This window comes from Strongylocentrotus purpuratus, unplaced genomic scaffold (genome assembly GCF_000002235.5).
Source record: "Strongylocentrotus purpuratus isolate Spur 01 unplaced genomic scaffold, Spur_5.0 spur5_scaffold_6, whole genome shotgun sequence".
Lineage (NCBI taxonomy): Eukaryota > Metazoa > Echinodermata > Echinoidea > Camarodonta > Strongylocentrotidae > Strongylocentrotus > Strongylocentrotus purpuratus.
In genome coordinates, this window is record NW_022145612.1 from 23960979 (window position 1) to 23978097 (window position 17119).

The following is a 17119-nucleotide window of genomic DNA, read 5'->3' on the forward strand; positions in this document are numbered from 1 at the left end:
AACATGATGCCTCCGGCACCACCTTCGGTGGCGGAGGCATAAAAAGTAGTTGTATAGGAGATAGAAATGCACAACAATTGCTTACAATTTTGTCCCCAAGGAATCAAGAAATATCTTTAATTCCATCACATTTTCCCTGTTGTCATTAATATATTTCTCTGTAACACAACTTATATGTAGAATTGCAGTGTAAAAAGTGAGCCACAGCATTCTACAAATACTACATCATTTTCTGAGTGTGAATCAACAAAGATTAAAGTCAATAAAGCAAAAGATTTAGAATGCGATTTATAACAATCTAAACCAAATACCGGTAACCAATCAACATAAAAAAGTTGTAAAAACAAATATTTTCCCAAATAATCAGGCAGTCAGTTTTTAAGATTAATAGTACAAAGAAGTGTAAAAAGTATGGGGTCCGTTGTGTCAGTAAAATTCAGTTGTGACTCAATTGCATGCAAAACCTGCACAACCCACACACATATTAATGGGCAAGTCCACCCTGATATTAAGTTAGTTTTAATAGAGTTTTTGTTTCACTAATGCCAACTTCACTAATTCAGAACTTTATTTTACTATATCTTACTCAAACTTTCAACAAAATGTTTCTCTCATTTTCTTGCTTTAAAGCTTATCTGCTATAGTTTACAGGAGGGATTAGAGCGCCCTGCAAGGTCACTGGACAGGTGGTTATCTCATCAACTCGGCTCTCAGTTAACATAAGAAAAAGAGGATCATGGGGGACCAATGGTCACCGATTAGGCATTGTTTGTTATATAGAGGGCACAAGTAGCTACAAGTAGTGCAGTGGGCCTTTAAATAAAACTAACTAAAATTTCAGGGTGGACTTCCCCTTAAAGCATTATGAAATTACAAAATATAAATCTATCTATCTATCTACCAAACTATCTAATTAGCAAAATTTTCAGCAAATTCTTCACAATAACCAGACGGATTGCTTGATTACTCTCAATCCCAGTGTAAAAAAAATGTTTTAATCAAATACCCTTTAACATGTAGGTTCATACATGAGAATGAAGCAAGTTAAAACTACATAAATTTGGACTGGACAGTGATTGCCAAGAACATATGCCAGTAACAGTGGTACTACATATTTCGAATTACCAGTACAAACGTAACGTATGTGGAATGGACAAAGTTTACCACAGGACCTGCCGACTCTCAACCACGAAGCTCGACCATCACTCTCTTTCGCTTTTATCCATCACTCTGCCTTCTTGTCTTGTGACTTAGGTGGAGGTCCTACGAAGATGGCATCCTTCAACTGATGGAGGACGCCGGTGAAGAGAAGCGTCCCCCCAAAGACCAGGCCGGTTCCAAACCAATGCCACAAGGTGAAAGGGTTCTGGAAGTAGATGATGGAAGCGACCAGGCTCACAAACTTGCGGAGGGTGACGACCAGCGTGGTGATGAGGGATGGACACTCGGAGGTCAGGATGAACACACCACGAATGCATATATACGTAAGGTCAAAGGTTAAGGAAGCAAATATGCGGTTTACACTTGGGTCACTCCCCTTACTTTCTTTGCAACTCCATCCATCCAGAAGCAAAAGTCGCTAATACATTTTCATTTCAGTTTCAAACATGTTAGTTTTAAAGTCTGTCTAATTTGAGGTAGTACACTTGGGGTCATGTGATCTGTGTCATTAATAAATTTTACTGTATCCTCAACAGTGAGAATCAAACCTAGCTGATATTCTTTCACTTGCTCTCCCTTGATGGAGAGTGTTTCTGTGTCATTTTAAAATTTTACACTTTTGTTGGGTCACTCCCTCATTATTGTTCTGATTTCCTTTCTCTCTCTTGCTCTCTCTCTCTCTCTCTCTCTCTTTCTTTCATCATAATCCTAAATCTCTCTTTCTCTACCTCCTTCAAATTTTCCTCCCTCTCTCTCTCTCTCTCTCTCTTCTCTTTCTCCTCCCTATGTCATTTCATTGCCCTTACTCTTTCTTTATGTATGTCTGTCTGTCTCTCTCTCTCTCTCTCAGTCATTCTATCTTAAATTATAACATATATTTTCATAATTACGTATATGACGTAATACTGTTTCATTCTGGGTTTGTTCTTTAGTAACCCAAGGATGATCTCTTTCCTCGAATTACAATGTGACCTTAATTGAAGCAAAAAGGATATTGTGTCAGCATATTCCCTAATAGATAAAGCCACATCTTTGGTAAAGAAATTCCAAGACCAATCATAATAGGTTCTAGGAATGAAAACACAGAGAAATAAGAACAAAAATAAATACAATTACAAAATATGGTTACCGGAAATCTATAAATGCAATGTTAAATGGACATTGGTAATTAAACATCTGCTGGTAGGGGTAGTCTTAAAATGATGCTCATATAAAGACATGCATTACCTGCAAATGTGCAAGCTTTTACACCTCTTATGAATATGGGTAAATATAACAAGTGCAATCACCTGATAAATGCCACTGTACTTTTCTGTCCCAGAAATTCTTGTGAAGTGTTTATGTGTACCACAACCAAACTTATTTAATAGGGATGTCGTTAAATTGAAAATTTCATGAATGAAACCGATCAGTTACAGCACATTATCTTCTTAACCATTACCTTATAAAACAAGCACTGTTTTATAAACTCATTTAGTGATGCAAACATGTTTAGATTTTTCTATTATTTTTACATAATCATTATAAACAATAGTATTTTGGCTTGAAAACTTCTTTCCCTGTGCGAATACTAATGTAAACCCACAAAACAGAAATTATTGATTGATGATCAAATGCCTAAAGAATTATTTGAATTAGTTTGATTACAAATAGAATGATGAAACATACTAATATTAATTCTTATTTTAAACAGGAAATAACTGAATACTAATTCTGGGACTTTATTATGGCCTCTCTATTGGTATTGGGGTGGTCATGGTATGGAGGTTGAACTCACCTGAAGCACTGTACATTACAGCATGGTGATAGATATCCCTACCCATGAGAAGAAACCCAGGCAGAGGCAGAGCATGCTGGTGAATCAAAGAACAATACAAACAAGAGTTATAAATCATGTATAGTCAAACCTGCTTTAGCAACCACCTGTATAGAAAGACCATTTGTCAATAAAGGCATCATTACAAAAATTGGGTGTTAAAGCCCGTCTGCACTAGTTTGGCCAGGAGGGATTAGACCACTCTGCTGGTCACTGACAGGTGGTTATCTCATCAACTCAGCTCTTAATTAACAAAAAAGAGGATCATGGGGGACCAACGAATACTGCTTAGGCATTGTTTTCTATATAGAGGGAGCCAGTAGCTACAAGTAGTGCAGTGGGGCTTTAAAGGAACCTTTACAAGAAGACCTACTGTCTGTAAAGAATTCTCTATACATGTGTCCCTTGAGTGATCTTTTTATACAACTGTAACATGATGCATACTCCTTGCTCACAACAGTTAGAAGTGCAAAAGGAAATTGAATCATAATGGGATATGTTATGCACCTCAAATGTACATTAACAAATACACAACAATCAAAGTTCAAAACTGGCACCATGATTTCATGTGTTGCAGAACATTTAGGCATTCCTAACTTTTTTTTTTTCCTCAAAGATTTCAAAGGTTAATCCTCTTCAAGTCTGCACTTTTCTTGTACTTCATGAAGGAAAAATAATGTTCTTTTTAGTCTTAATGATACCAATGTATTAAACTGGGTCAAGATGTGACGATGACCTCATTTGACAGCTTATTATTTCCTAGTACAGCTATATAACATCAATTCCTTGAAGTCCAAACAACGGTTGACCATTTCCCCAAAATTAGAGTCAATACTCTAAGTTAAAAGTCTAATGTTATGGGAAGCAAGAATACCATGAAGCAAACTATTAACCTGACATGACAGGAATTATTAGCTAGATACCAGTCACTATACAATAAACCACAAGGGGCTATATAATAATAATGGGTTCTTGTATAACGCTAATATCTGTCAGACTTGACACTCCCGGCGCTCGCCGGTCATTACCCTGACCTTACCATGGCTGCATTTATGGCGCTCTAGCATTTCAAGGAATTAATTCCTGCCAGGTACCCATTTACATCACCTTTTTATATATATATATATATATATATATATATATATATAGTAAGGACATTATGAAAGCAAACTGAGGGGCTTAATATCTGAAAGTTTCAACAATTTATTGTGATCATGTACGATATAAAGAAAGATTAAGTGATATATTCATTTCAGAGAAGGATTTGTAAAAATATATATGGAAAATAAAAAAATTCTTGAGCTCTTGATGTAGAATGGTACTTGAAGTTAAATGATGCTTGAAGTTAAATGGTGCTTGATAGTGTTCAACCAAACAATATTACATTGCACAACATGCAAAATGATGCTGAATTTTTAACATGATGAATAACAAGCCCAATAAACACTGGCTGGAAATATGTTGAAGCAAAATATTCTCTTCAACATATTATGTTTGCATTTAAATAACACTCTCAAGCAGGGACCAACTTTTGTAAAATACATGAATCTTGACTCTCAAATAAAATGTTCTTGTTATCATCCTATCTCTTCCTAACCTATATATACCTGCAACACTCAACATTTGTTTACTTTCATTGTGTGTATTTTAAGCTATGAATTCAAAGTACAAACTTTCAAGTGCCATATTGAGGGTTCAGTGACACAAAGACATAACTCCATATTTTGCCAAAATGAGTATTTGCTATCAAAATGTTCAGAAAAATGTGGGCTTTCCAGGAAACACAAAGACTTAACTCCACCCAACACCCCATTGAAGTCAATGGCTAGTGAAACACAGACTTAAATCCTTAAGGCCCAAATGCTCAGTGACACATAAACCACTTTTTCTCAAAATGGCCAAAATGGAGTAACATCTTTGTGTCAGTGACCCCTCGATATACATGATTACTTACAGAATAGAAGAGAGCTTCTCTGGGATGTTTGCCGTGTTCCTTGTAAAGAATCTCTTGAAAGATTCCCATTCGAGCAGACAGTACGAGAGCGAAGGTCAACATACTAAGACCTGATGAGGAAAATTAGATAAATACATTATTAACTCTCTAAAATCTCAGGCTTACCCGCACACAATGTGTGCACATTTTCCACTCCCTGGGGAGCATTCCAGCCAGTCGCCATTTTACAAGCGCACACTTGCTCGTCCAACCACATGAACGTTCGCATCCTACCGGGTACCCATTTAACACCTGGTTGGAGAGTAGCAAGTGCAGGTAAATATCTTTCCAAAGGATATTAGTGCCGTGCCAGGATTCGAACCCTCGACCTTCGCATCTACAGTCACACACAAAGGACCCTGTCTGGGCTTTTTGCTGCGTCATCTAACCTCTCCCCAGCCTAATCAGTTTACTTTACATCTTCATGCTCACATATTAGATGTTTGCTCTGTCGTGAGAATATATGTGAAAAAAGAATGTCAATGCACTCCGAATCAATGACAATATGCAATATCACACTGCCATACTGATCTAACTCATACACAGAGCTTTCTCGACATAAATGCCTCACAACTATCAGTACTTTTTATTTTGATCACAATGCATATACATGTTGAGAGATACTTAGTGATATCTTGATCAAAGCAATAATACTGTCACTTAATCATTTTCCTTTTTGCTCCAAACTCCAAATATGAACAGCTTTTCTTGGGAATGTACCAACAATTAAAAACAATGGACAGACAAAAAGAGAGAGACACAGAGAGAGAGAGAGAGAGAGAGAGACAAGAAAGCGAGAGGGAGGTGGAGGTAGAGAGAGAGAGAGAAGCAGAGAGGAGATTAGTCATCTTACCTATAACCCATAGCATGAAATCTGATGTAGATTCAAATCCTTCTGTCTTTGGTTGATCTTCGCCACCCTGCATTTTTCAAAATATTAAAATCATATCAATATCACATGATCAATGAAATAGCAGTATTCTTCCTCAACTCCGTGTGAGATTTTGACCTGGTATTTCTGCTATTACAATCCACTATTATTTTGCTCCTTCACCTTTTATAATACAAGGGGAGGCCAGGGCCCCGTTTCATAAAACTTGTCATCAATAACAAATGCTAAATTTCAATGACAAATTTGCTCTCAGCTAATCAAATGGCATGATTTCAGTAGCTTATAACAGTTATTGTAACTTGTTACTGATGACAAGTTTTATGAAACAGGACCCAGGAGGGTGATAGTGATGTTAATACAGCTGAAATCGTCCTCCTTCGATTCCTTTACTACATACATGTGCATCCAAATTTGAACATTCCATTTAACAATAAATGATAAATTACTTGAACATGAGTTGCTTGAATATTAGATAAATAATATTTCTACATACCACGTTTTTGGCTGACATTAGGGTACACAGAAAGATTCCTGACGATATCATGCATATAGCTGCATACTTGGAAGGAGCATACCTTAAGGAATTCATGAAGAAATTAAAGGGGAAAAAAGGATAAAATCACCTTACACAGAAAAATCATTACTTCATTAGTGAAAAGAATATAACATAGTTATAGAATCAATTCAGATTGATAAAGGCATTTACTTTTTTGAGCTGACTACACATGAAACATATTTACAAGATTTGATATCAAAATATCTCATTCTGAAATCAAGTTGGAAAAAAGAAATACTAACTGTCAACATACACAAAGTCATCTCATCCAAGTGCTAACACAGGGTACAGCAGTTTGGTTTCATTTTCTTCAGCAGTTGTTCACTTCTTGCCATGGCAAAAGCAGTCAACCTTCATACAACAACCATGCACTGTAAACATTTACTGTACAAATAATGTCATATATATTCATACTGGTTGCAGTTATTGACTCTTTTATCAAATAGATATTGTGGTCACAATCGTTTAAAAAAGACACCAGAGTTGAAGAAATCAGCTACTCACCGTTTGTGTAAGATATAAATGCCAAGAATCATGTTTGCTATAAGAGATCCCTGTAAAATGACAAAGCAATGGAAAAAGAGAGGTTTCCAGTGGACATATCAAAGGGCAATAAATTTCATTTTATGAAAATAAAAGTAAACTTGAACTAAGCTTGTATCTCATACACTTGGTCTCATACTGCTTTTTTAAAACTATGCATACATGCAAATAAAAATATTTGAGGGGAATCTATTTTGTAAACATTACTACTTTGTTTTCTACCAAAAATCTGAACATGTTCCTGCTACTAAAATCCATCAAAAGGAAAACTTTTCACCTGATTTAGTTAGCAACAATAATTATGGTAGCGCTTTTATATAAATAAAAAGATGTTTCATGAAGTTCAAGTGGAATCTCCACATACTTACACTTCTGAAGATAGTATGTAGAGGAACAGATATTTTAAAGTTGAGTGCGTAGTTGTTGATTACGCTTAGTGTAAAAAAAAATGCCACCATTATGAAGTAGTTCCTGCATTGAAAATACAAATTAACCAAAATATCTTTGAGAAATGTTACAAAGATGTTGATTGGATGGAGTCATCCTTAAATAATCTCAATAAAATTAATTATTATCTGTATTTTTTTTGTTTTTTTTTGTTAGCAGATGTTTCTGCATTTATTGATAAATCAAATATAAAACATTCAAATAACAATAATAGTATATAATATAATTGATTTACATCAAGAGTGACAACTTAATACACACAAAATAAAGTATAAAAAAAAAATACATAATTGAAAGCTTGAAAGTATGGAGGTAAGTAAAAATAATCAAGATAAATGCAGAGGCCAACTATCATAAGCAAGGAAGCTTGAGTCGATATTTAGGCTACAATGGTACAATAAATCAGTGTATTCAATATCTTTAGCGCAGTACCCGGATGACTGATCAATATTGTTTTCATATTGCTCAGTCATCCTGGAACTTAAAATATCAATATTGCACAAAAACAAAGCCATATTATCCGAGGTAAGTCAAATTTTGTTATTTCGGCAGTCAGCTTGATATAGATCATATCAATAATATTATATGGCTTTGTTTTCATGTGATACAAGAAGATATTGCTCTTGCTATGACAATATTGGACTCATCTTCGACTTGTTTAATATTGTCATAGCTCAAGCAATATATTCTTGTATCACACCCAAAGCCATCCAATATCATATAATTATTGCATCCAAATTGTACCAATATTGATCTATGGAAAATCCCACTAAGCATAGGTCAGTGTACTTACTTGATAGGTATAATGGGTCTCTTTGTGCCAAATTTTGTGGTGAACACAAATCCTTCCACAGCAATCAGAAGAAACTGAGCAAAAGTAATGATGTTGCCGCTCCCTGGGAATTCACTGTTAAAAGATCAAAGAGTGATACTACAAATCAGAAAAGGAGAGGAGGGCAGCTAGGGCAGAATGAAATAGGAAATGTGAAATTAGAAGTCCCGTACCTGTGTTTTATTCTGCATCCCATTGTGATACAAGTAGTGCAATAGACCTTACAAGAATTGTTGGATTTCCCAGTAATGGTAATGGTAAACAATGACAAATACAATCTAAATTTGCAGAAATTTAAAAAGAAAATGTATACTTAATGCTAAATATATTACTCATTGCGGCTATAGTATCGAAAATAATATCGCTAGAGATATTCGTTTGTCTTGCAATGTATGGTCAAAAAGGGATCAAAAGATCATGACGTTTCATGCGCCGCTGCAACACTTCGTCAGGTGATAAAATATATTGTAAGCAAGCGTGTTTTATACTCTACGGGTAGACCGGCGGTAAATAATTCAATCAATAATTAGAACAATAACGGACGAGGCCTATTGGCCGAAGCACACAGGTGCTCAACCAGTCAACGGGGCCGTTGACTCGGCTCGCCTGGCAGCGGAGCACGAAAAGTTGTGATCTTTTGATCCCTTGTGTACCATACATTGCGAGACAAATGGATATCACTAGCGATATTATTTTCAATAATATATATACTTGTTCTGACATAATCTTAAATTTGTTTCCTATAAGCAGGATATTTAATTCAAAGGTATCTTGAATGTACTGTCATCTTCTAAATACTGCTCATTTAATTCAATGGCATTTTGATTAATGGTACTAAAAATATTTTGAAATGGGTGTGAAAATAGCTGAAGTGTATCACTTGTCAAAGAATGAAAGAAAAAGTATCCTTGAAAATATCCATAAAAATGAACAATGTAGAAAAAAAAATGTTATGTTGATAAAAACTCTTCCTTCTCAAACCTTTTGGACAGATTTTCAATATATAGTTTTTATAAGTTAGACAGTATCTTAAAGCAGCAACAACATGGGTCAAACCATTTTGAATTCAATATAAAAACATGTAATTGTATTCTTGACTCCTTCCTCATTACAAATATGTTAGAAGAAAACAAAATCAAGAATCCAAAATAAACTAACAGAAATACAACCATTATGTAAATGCTTGTGAAATGAAATACCAGCTATTGAAATTCAATTCTTATCCTATATATGCCCATCACACCTTTTAGTTAAGGTATCATTCCTGATGTGACACTTTACTTCTTCCTAACTTTCGATTGGAGTAAAAATACATAATCATTTTCTTAAAATAAATCACTTATAAACTCTTCCAAGGAAAACAAAAAGTTGAAGATGACTTTTACTCACCTCACTATAAGCTCTAAGAAGAAGACATTAGCAGCACATCCTATGAACACCATGGCCATGGCCATATAGACATACATACTGTATGCCATGTCTGCTGCAACAGGTTTCAATCCCAAATCAAGAATCCAGTCCAGATACACAGCTCTGCAAATAATTAAAGAGGAGAGATTATTACAAAATAGAAATTGTATAATAATAATAATAGTGGCTACTTGTATAGCGCACAGGTCCACCTTTTTGGTGCTAATGGCGCTTAGATGACATTCCAATAGATCGATCTTAACCCTTTGACTACTGAATTCATCCATCCCCATAGGCTTAATACAGTAGGCACCCAGTTCCTGTAGGCAAAGGTTTATATTAAATATAACTTAAAAGGGTTAAAGTTAGTGTGCAACGACATTAAGTGCGGGAATTGTCAAAAACACTGTAAGTCAGAATCTGTAATTACTACCGTTACACACTTAGGGAAAAATGTTGCCACAACGTTTTTTGTTTCAGACTCCGGCGTTGGAGCTTCCTGGAGTTAGGGTAGCTGTAGACCCTAGGCCCACATCATGTTTACATGTCATAACCATGGCAGGCCACCGGAAAGACTGGATTTTTTGGCGAAACTTTGTTGTGGATTGAGTAATATAAAAAAGGCCTCTTTACTTTATAGACTTTATATCGATTATCATGTTCATGCCAGGTCTTGAGCCGAGTTCTGTTAATTCTCTTGTTTCAATGGTCTCCTTCCAAGCTTCTGTCAGCATGTCTGATGAAACCTTACATTACAGACTCAGCTCTGTGACATCTACTATACTAGATCTATATTATAATAATATTAATACTATACATCTACTATTCTCGTGAAATAAGCCACTGCTCGATCACTTCGTACGATTTCATCGTACGATTTCATCGCGTGTAATGTCTATGGGGGACTCCACCTCCCATACCTCCACTATCCAGTGAGCTCTGCCCCCGAAGGCGTGGCGGCGAAGCTCCCTGGGATGGGGTTAGGACTAGATTCTAGAGTAGACTTAGAATTTACACGCAAGTTATTCAATGAAGTGTTTTATTTTACGAGAAGCCCACATAAATCATGTTCTATATGCCATTATAATGTTAATTTATGATATGAATTAGATTAGGCCTATAGACTCTACAGCAATTAAAAGTGTGATATCACGCTTACCGGTACAAAAAAGGCAAACGTAGCACGGCCACCGACGTCTGTCAAAAATGATACCGACAGCCCTCTTGTGGTGGGCTCATGTACATGTAAACAAACAGAAGCAGAACTTTATATGAAACTCCAAAATATATAGATCAAAAATAATTCCCATCGTTGAAATTTTGCCAGAAAAGAAGGCCCTTGTTAATTTTTGTAAGTAAAAGACACACGTGTTAATGACAGTCTATTCTGTGCGTGTAATTCGATTGTGTTAAATCTACAAATTCAATCATACGTTTGCACTATAGCACTAGCAAAAAACATGAGAGAACAAAAATTACCTTGTGTTAACTTGACAGTAAAAATGCCCTGTTACATTATACATGTACTAAGCGTTAATGTATTATGTAATAAGTTAATACTTAACAAGTTGAACTCTATTCCGTTGACACAGATTCATCGCTACGCCTACGGGGGACTAAAAGAAAAACAAATCTTTTTTATTTCAATTAATTTTCTAATTTACTTACCTGTTCCTTCTTATCCTCCTCCTCCTTATCCTCCTCCTCCTCGATGTCTTCAGAGGTGGAAGTCAATGTTCGCTGGTCTGGAAATAAAAAGATAATGTATAACAAATTTAATTAGTATTTTCACTACGTTTAATGTCCTTTTTATTCCTGCGTTCTTTATCGGAATAGTAAAAAGGTTTTTTTCAACCAGATCACATACTGTAAGTAAAATTACACCAACTGAAAAGAACATACACTTATGTTATAATGTATACACCTCATCAGTTAAGTAGCCCATAATTTTCCTTTCATGAGGCTGCCCTCGTGTTTAAGCTCTAGAAAGAGATTGCAATCTCCTGCATTTTCGATTTTGAAATGATTTGTCAACTCATTTGTTTTTTGAAAAATATAATTATATTTAATTATTCATATTATTATGTATGTATTTTAACTGTTGTAATTTGTTTACTATGTCAACTGTGACATTTTGTCAACTTGACAATCTATAATCGCATCGATAAATTCCTCATTTCTTATCTTTTCCTCAAAAATTGTCTTCGCAATTTGATTATAACTTTCACCGTAATTACCCTGATAAAAGTCTCCTCGCGATAACATTCAGAACAAAACTGAACTTTTATAAGGCAATGTTGAAGACGATTATTTTGATGATACAGTCACATCTTGAGTTCATTCTCTTCTATCACCCAGTGGCGAATCCCAAAATAACAAAAACAAAGAAAAACAAAAACAATTGAAACAATAGAAAAATAAACTGTAACAAGGTTCACTGCACTTTTAGATGCCCGTTTACTCATACATTCCCTGACACCCAATTAGGACGCAAAGGTATAATACCGGAAAGTTAAAAAAAAAAAACGAGGGGCTATGCCCCCCATGCCTTCGCCCCTGCCCTTGATTCCCCAGTACCAAGAAAAATCGATGTCCCATGCACGCTTTACTTGTCTGTATGTTCACTTTGGGAAAGGCAAATCATAATTGTATATGTATATATTTTTGTCAATTTTCCATTTTCAATATCATAATCTACTTATTTTGTTCAAATCAGATAATGTACCTTTCTAAAACGTCGAAAAATAGAAGCATAATTATATAGATTTTTCTCCAGACAAAGCCTGGTGTTTTCCATTTCACTTATAAGAAAAATTGCTTCTTTTTTCTACTTTAAATTAGGTATGCTGATCATATTTAACTGTTGTATTTTATCCGTGCCACTGATTAACAGAGTCGGAGTAATGTTGAAATCTATTAAATTTTCCATAACAATCGCGGAAGACTGATGAGAGCATTATGGCCGTAAAGATTAGAGGAATGGCATGAACATACCGCCGAAGAATTTAAGAAACTCTATAATAACTTAGTAATTACAATAATTCTTAGAATTCCATAAGTACACATTTGGGTTATTTTGTTTGTTTGTTTGTCTGATTAAGCTTGTTTATCAATTTGTTTTTTGCTTTGTTGTTGTCGTTATTTTGTCTCGATTGCCGCGGATGTAATTTTAACCGTCTCCCTATCCCAAGCAATTTGCTTCCAATAAATTAACATTCAGTCACATAACGAAATCCGCAAACATAATAAATGTCGATATAGACAAATGAAACAATTAGTGTGACCTATATTGTATCCGCATGTAGCTTTTTTGAGGGTGTCGTTTCCATACGATTTCATGATTTCGAAAATGGGAAGGAAATCTAATATACACATATACACATCTACAAATCTGTTAATAAAATATTATCGATTTCTTAAAATAACGCTCGGGTTACTCAAGTGATTGAATATGATAAAGATAACGTAAGTTCGTGATGATTATGAGGAAGATAAAGGAGATAATGAAATAGACAAATATGAGATTTATATAGAAAAGATTTACTTTCGACGATATGTTGACGCGGCATGTGCCTGTCTTATGATTCTAATTCCCGTTACAAAGATATTCGCGTCATTTGCGTCAGGATAGCGTCAGCGACTGGCACGGTCTATGCGCCATGACAGTGTGTTGTGAGATTGTAAAACAATATAAAAATTTGATGTGACTCCGAAATGATAATCTTGTGCACAACGGGTAACGTGCATGACGCATTCATCTGTTTTATGTGTAAACTTTTGTTGATCTTTTTATTTTTTATTCATTTTTGTATGCTGTTTTCTCTTTTACCTCTTCTCCCAGGAGATGAAACCTTGCGAATCAAGGGCAAAGAACGTGAATGTCGAAAAGGCATAATAATAATAATAATAATAAAGACATTTTTATAGCGCGACATATCCACCCAGAGGGTGCTCAAGGCGCTTACAATGATCGAGCTACATAAGATACTTAAATACAATTTTACTTACAATACATTACACATGACACATAAAAAAGGAAGAAGATGATATTAGTTAAAGTTGGCCATTAGATAAGTTTAGATAATGTCCTACTACAATGTACATGCATGAGGAACATAACTCGAGATGTCTTTAGAGGATTTCTACAGGACCTTTAACCAAAGATTTGCCGATTTGATAAATGATACAAAGTTCCTGTATAGTGAGGGATGATTCCTCCTCCCCCCCCCCCCCCCCCCCACTCCGGGGTCGGAATGACCGCATGCGTGTTACCAAAATGTCCGGTAAAAGGGTACTTTTCACGCACCAAAGTCCGGCTCGTACAATATACACAAAATTGACTTAACACACCGGACTTAGGGGGTGTTTTCAAAAGGAGGGAACACGCATATGCGTACCCTAAATAACACTGAGTGGGGGGGGGGGGGGGACCGGCCGGGGGGTGCATATTTTTTTTACACAACTGTTTAGCCACTTCAGTCAAATATACTGTGCAAACGACTAGAGACAGAGTCTATAGCATTACCCTTAGAAAGAGAAAGAATCCTAAAAATAGTCATTTATGACATGAAATTGTACATACGTATATATATATAAATAATTCATAAAATAGTGTGTGGCAAAAATAGTCAACTGTGACTGATTGCCAAACAAAAACAAATCAACAAGAAGAAGAAGTGTTTTGTTGGATTGCTGGAGCTGTACATGCATGTGTACATACTCGTTATGCGGGTTAAATATATCCTCTCTTCTCTTTCATTATGTATTTCTGAGTTCTCCTTCAATCTATCCTCTTCTCTTTTGTTTTATGTATTTCTTTGTTTCTCCTTCAATCTATCCTTTTTCCTTCGTCATCTATTTCTTTGTTTTAATCTGCATGATAGATTCCTTTTCTCCTTCTTTATGTATTTCCCTGTTTTTCCTTAGTCTAGATCTATGATCCTCTTAGCTCTTCAATTATGTATTTCTATGTTCTTCCTTTGACTTATCCTCTTCTCTTTCCTTATGTATTTCCCTGTTTTTCCTTCTCCATCCTCTCAAATATCCTTGTTTTCCCCTTTCTATCACCTATCCCCTTCCCTGGGTGTACGTGCTTGCACATAATTATAGTACGCTGACGACTATCACCAGAGCACTTCTTTGAATTTTTTCGCGAAAATGGCTAAACAGTTGTGTAAAAAAAAATATGCGCGGCCGGGGGATGATAATCCTTGACGAATATATGTTTATGTAAATATCTTATATAAAAAAATAATAATAATAATTCCACTATTTTCAGTACATTAATCAATGTTGTTTTTATGAAGGCACAAACCGCTGCATTTTCTACCCTAGCTTACCTTATTTTGTTTTCCTTAAATTCCTCTGGTATATATTTTGTATCTCTTACATTTTACCGGGCACACACTTTTCAGCATTATCGTAAGTTTGTGCGTGTGTATAATATACATTACTAACAAAATTAAAACAGTCCAGTATATGATAAGGCCAAAATACAAGAATACCAGTATAGGCTACTATAATAATCGTATCCGTACTTTTGATTAATGTAGTGGCGGGTTTAAAGTATATTACAGTGCTTTGCATAAAGGCCCCCGAGTGACACGTAGTCTCTTCATAGAATAAAACAAATCAAAGAAGAGTAAAAAGAAGAAGAACAAAAGAGTGAAAAACAGAAGAAGAAAGGAAGGGGAAAAAAAAGAAAAATGAATGCATGAACTTTACTAATTTCTTTCATTTTAAAATTCTTTGTTTTCCCTCTCTTTCCTGAAATAGTCTTCAGAGACATCAATGCTCCATCACTTCCTGTGACCTTTTAATGAGGGGAATTATTTTATAATAATATATCAAAATATTGAACTTTTAACCCGTATTGCAAAATATTTCATTCATAATGGAAGTACAGTATAGTCAATGAGACGCCGCAGAAGATATACTGGTATCGATGTTCAAAAGCGGTTCTAAAGAGAATTTTCTTTTCCCCAATAACTATTTGGGTGGGTGTTAGCTTCGGGGACTTGGAGGCTTAATCTTGCAGTAATTTTCTACATAATTTTGCCACGCGATGTGTTTTGATTTTTTTTCTTAGGGGGGGGGGGGGGTCGGGGACGTCAGGAAATGGGAGCGGTGCTTGAACTGTGTTTATAAAGACTTCTTTTTGTATGTTCAAATCATAAACTCTGATCTTTTATAATAATCAACGGTAATAAAATAAAATAAATATAATTGATACCAGTATGTTTTTTTATGATGAACATTGAAGTTCAATGTATAGGGGACAACGAAAGTTCAACGAATGTATCTAACGTTAATGGCGAATTCACTGGAGTAAGAAAATGACGGCAGGTTATCTCGAAAAATGAAACATCGATGGGATAAATTAAATATGCTTTTGATAATGCTTTGAAATAAAATTAGGGGCTTCGAGTAACTTACAAATCTTCTTGAAGGTGTTTCGTTATAATACTTCGTCATTCACTTCGTCGTCGATTAACTATTCTTTGGATAAAGAGTCTTGAAATAAACAGATGATTATCTGTTCCCTGTGACTTTGAACCCAAACAAGTTTTTTGTAAGATATTTAATCTTAAAGATATTTAATCTTTAAGATAATCTTTGTAAGATATTTAATCTTTTCCCCAGTGGAAAAGTCCTGGCACAGCCGCGCCGGAACTACACTCGGAGTTGACGAGGGCAGACGATCGGCCAAAAACACAGCAGAAATGCCTTAAACCGGGCTAGAATTACAGCCCGGCTCGAGACACTCACACGAAACACAAGAAAAATATACACAAAAAATTACGAAATAGGCAGAGCAGAGTAGCCCGCCCTGCCCAAGACGAAAATTCGAAATTTACCTTAGAATCTACTGATTAATATCAAATCACAGCGAGCAGCTTAGCCCAACGCACATGCAGGACCGCACGAGTTACCAATGCGTATACGGGCAGCTGTGCTCGCTGTGCAAAAATCACAAGTTTTAAAATTCCCCGCAAAAGCAAGAACGTAATTAGCTCGCAGCGCCAATGATGATGGTTGCAATAGTTTAAATTATCTTTTTTTTAATGGAAAATGCCATTATGGTTTATTTTTGCAATTGTGGTACAATACTTTTGATTCCTATACATTATTGTATAGTTTCGTATAATTTTGAATTTTACAGTAAATAATTATGACAATGTTAGTCTTTGGACTTTTATTTCATTTTGTTATTCTTTTAAATTAAACCGCAAATTGCTGTTGAATTAAGTTGCGTTATTCTATATTTCACTATATTTCATAACTACTATGAAGTATTTTACGAATTAGATATGTAGGCCCAACAATTTGATTATTGTCATGAAATTTTAGGTCATTATGTATATAAGCCTTTCTATTGGACAAGAAAACAAAATAAATGATTTGGGTATTCCCAATTAATGGATGTCTTGGTTATTTAAAGAGTATTATTGATGATTGTATACTGACTA

General features: G+C 35.2%; 1 protein-coding gene across 1 annotated transcript; it reads right to left on the reverse strand.

Moving 5' to 3' along the window:
* Positions 1–805: 805 nt before the first annotated feature.
* On the reverse strand, positions 806–9769 carry LOC115918286 (UDP-xylose and UDP-N-acetylglucosamine transporter-like). The gene is made up of 10 exons (XM_030972462.1): positions 9630–9769; positions 8202–8315; positions 7330–7432; positions 6923–6972; positions 6356–6437; positions 5824–5890; positions 4932–5041; positions 2939–3014; positions 2157–2229; positions 806–1484 (listed from the first exon to the last, which is right to left on the reverse strand). Exons 1-10 carry the CDS (start codon positions 9716–9718, stop codon positions 1226–1228), a joined length of 1023 nt encoding a protein of 340 aa, XP_030828322.1. The 5' UTR covers positions 9719–9769; the 3' UTR covers positions 806–1225.
* Between the last annotated feature and the right edge of the window lie 7350 nt (positions 9770–17119).

What these genes read in the sequence shown, in the direction of transcription:
- LOC115918286 (XM_030972462.1), bottom strand. Translation starts at nt 9,718, where the DNA reads ATGGCATACAGTATGTATGTCTATATGGCCATGGCCATGGTGTTCATA. An exon ending in TTTCATGCTATGGGTTATAG is followed by an intron (nt 5,042 to 5,823) that starts GTAAGATGACTA and finishes TTTCCTCATCAG; the next exon opens with GTCTTAGTATGTTGACCTTC. An exon ending in TTAGGGAATATGCTGACACA is followed by an intron (nt 1,485 to 2,156) that starts ATATCCTTTTTG and finishes CTTTGACCTTAC; the next exon opens with GTATATATGCATTCGTGGTG.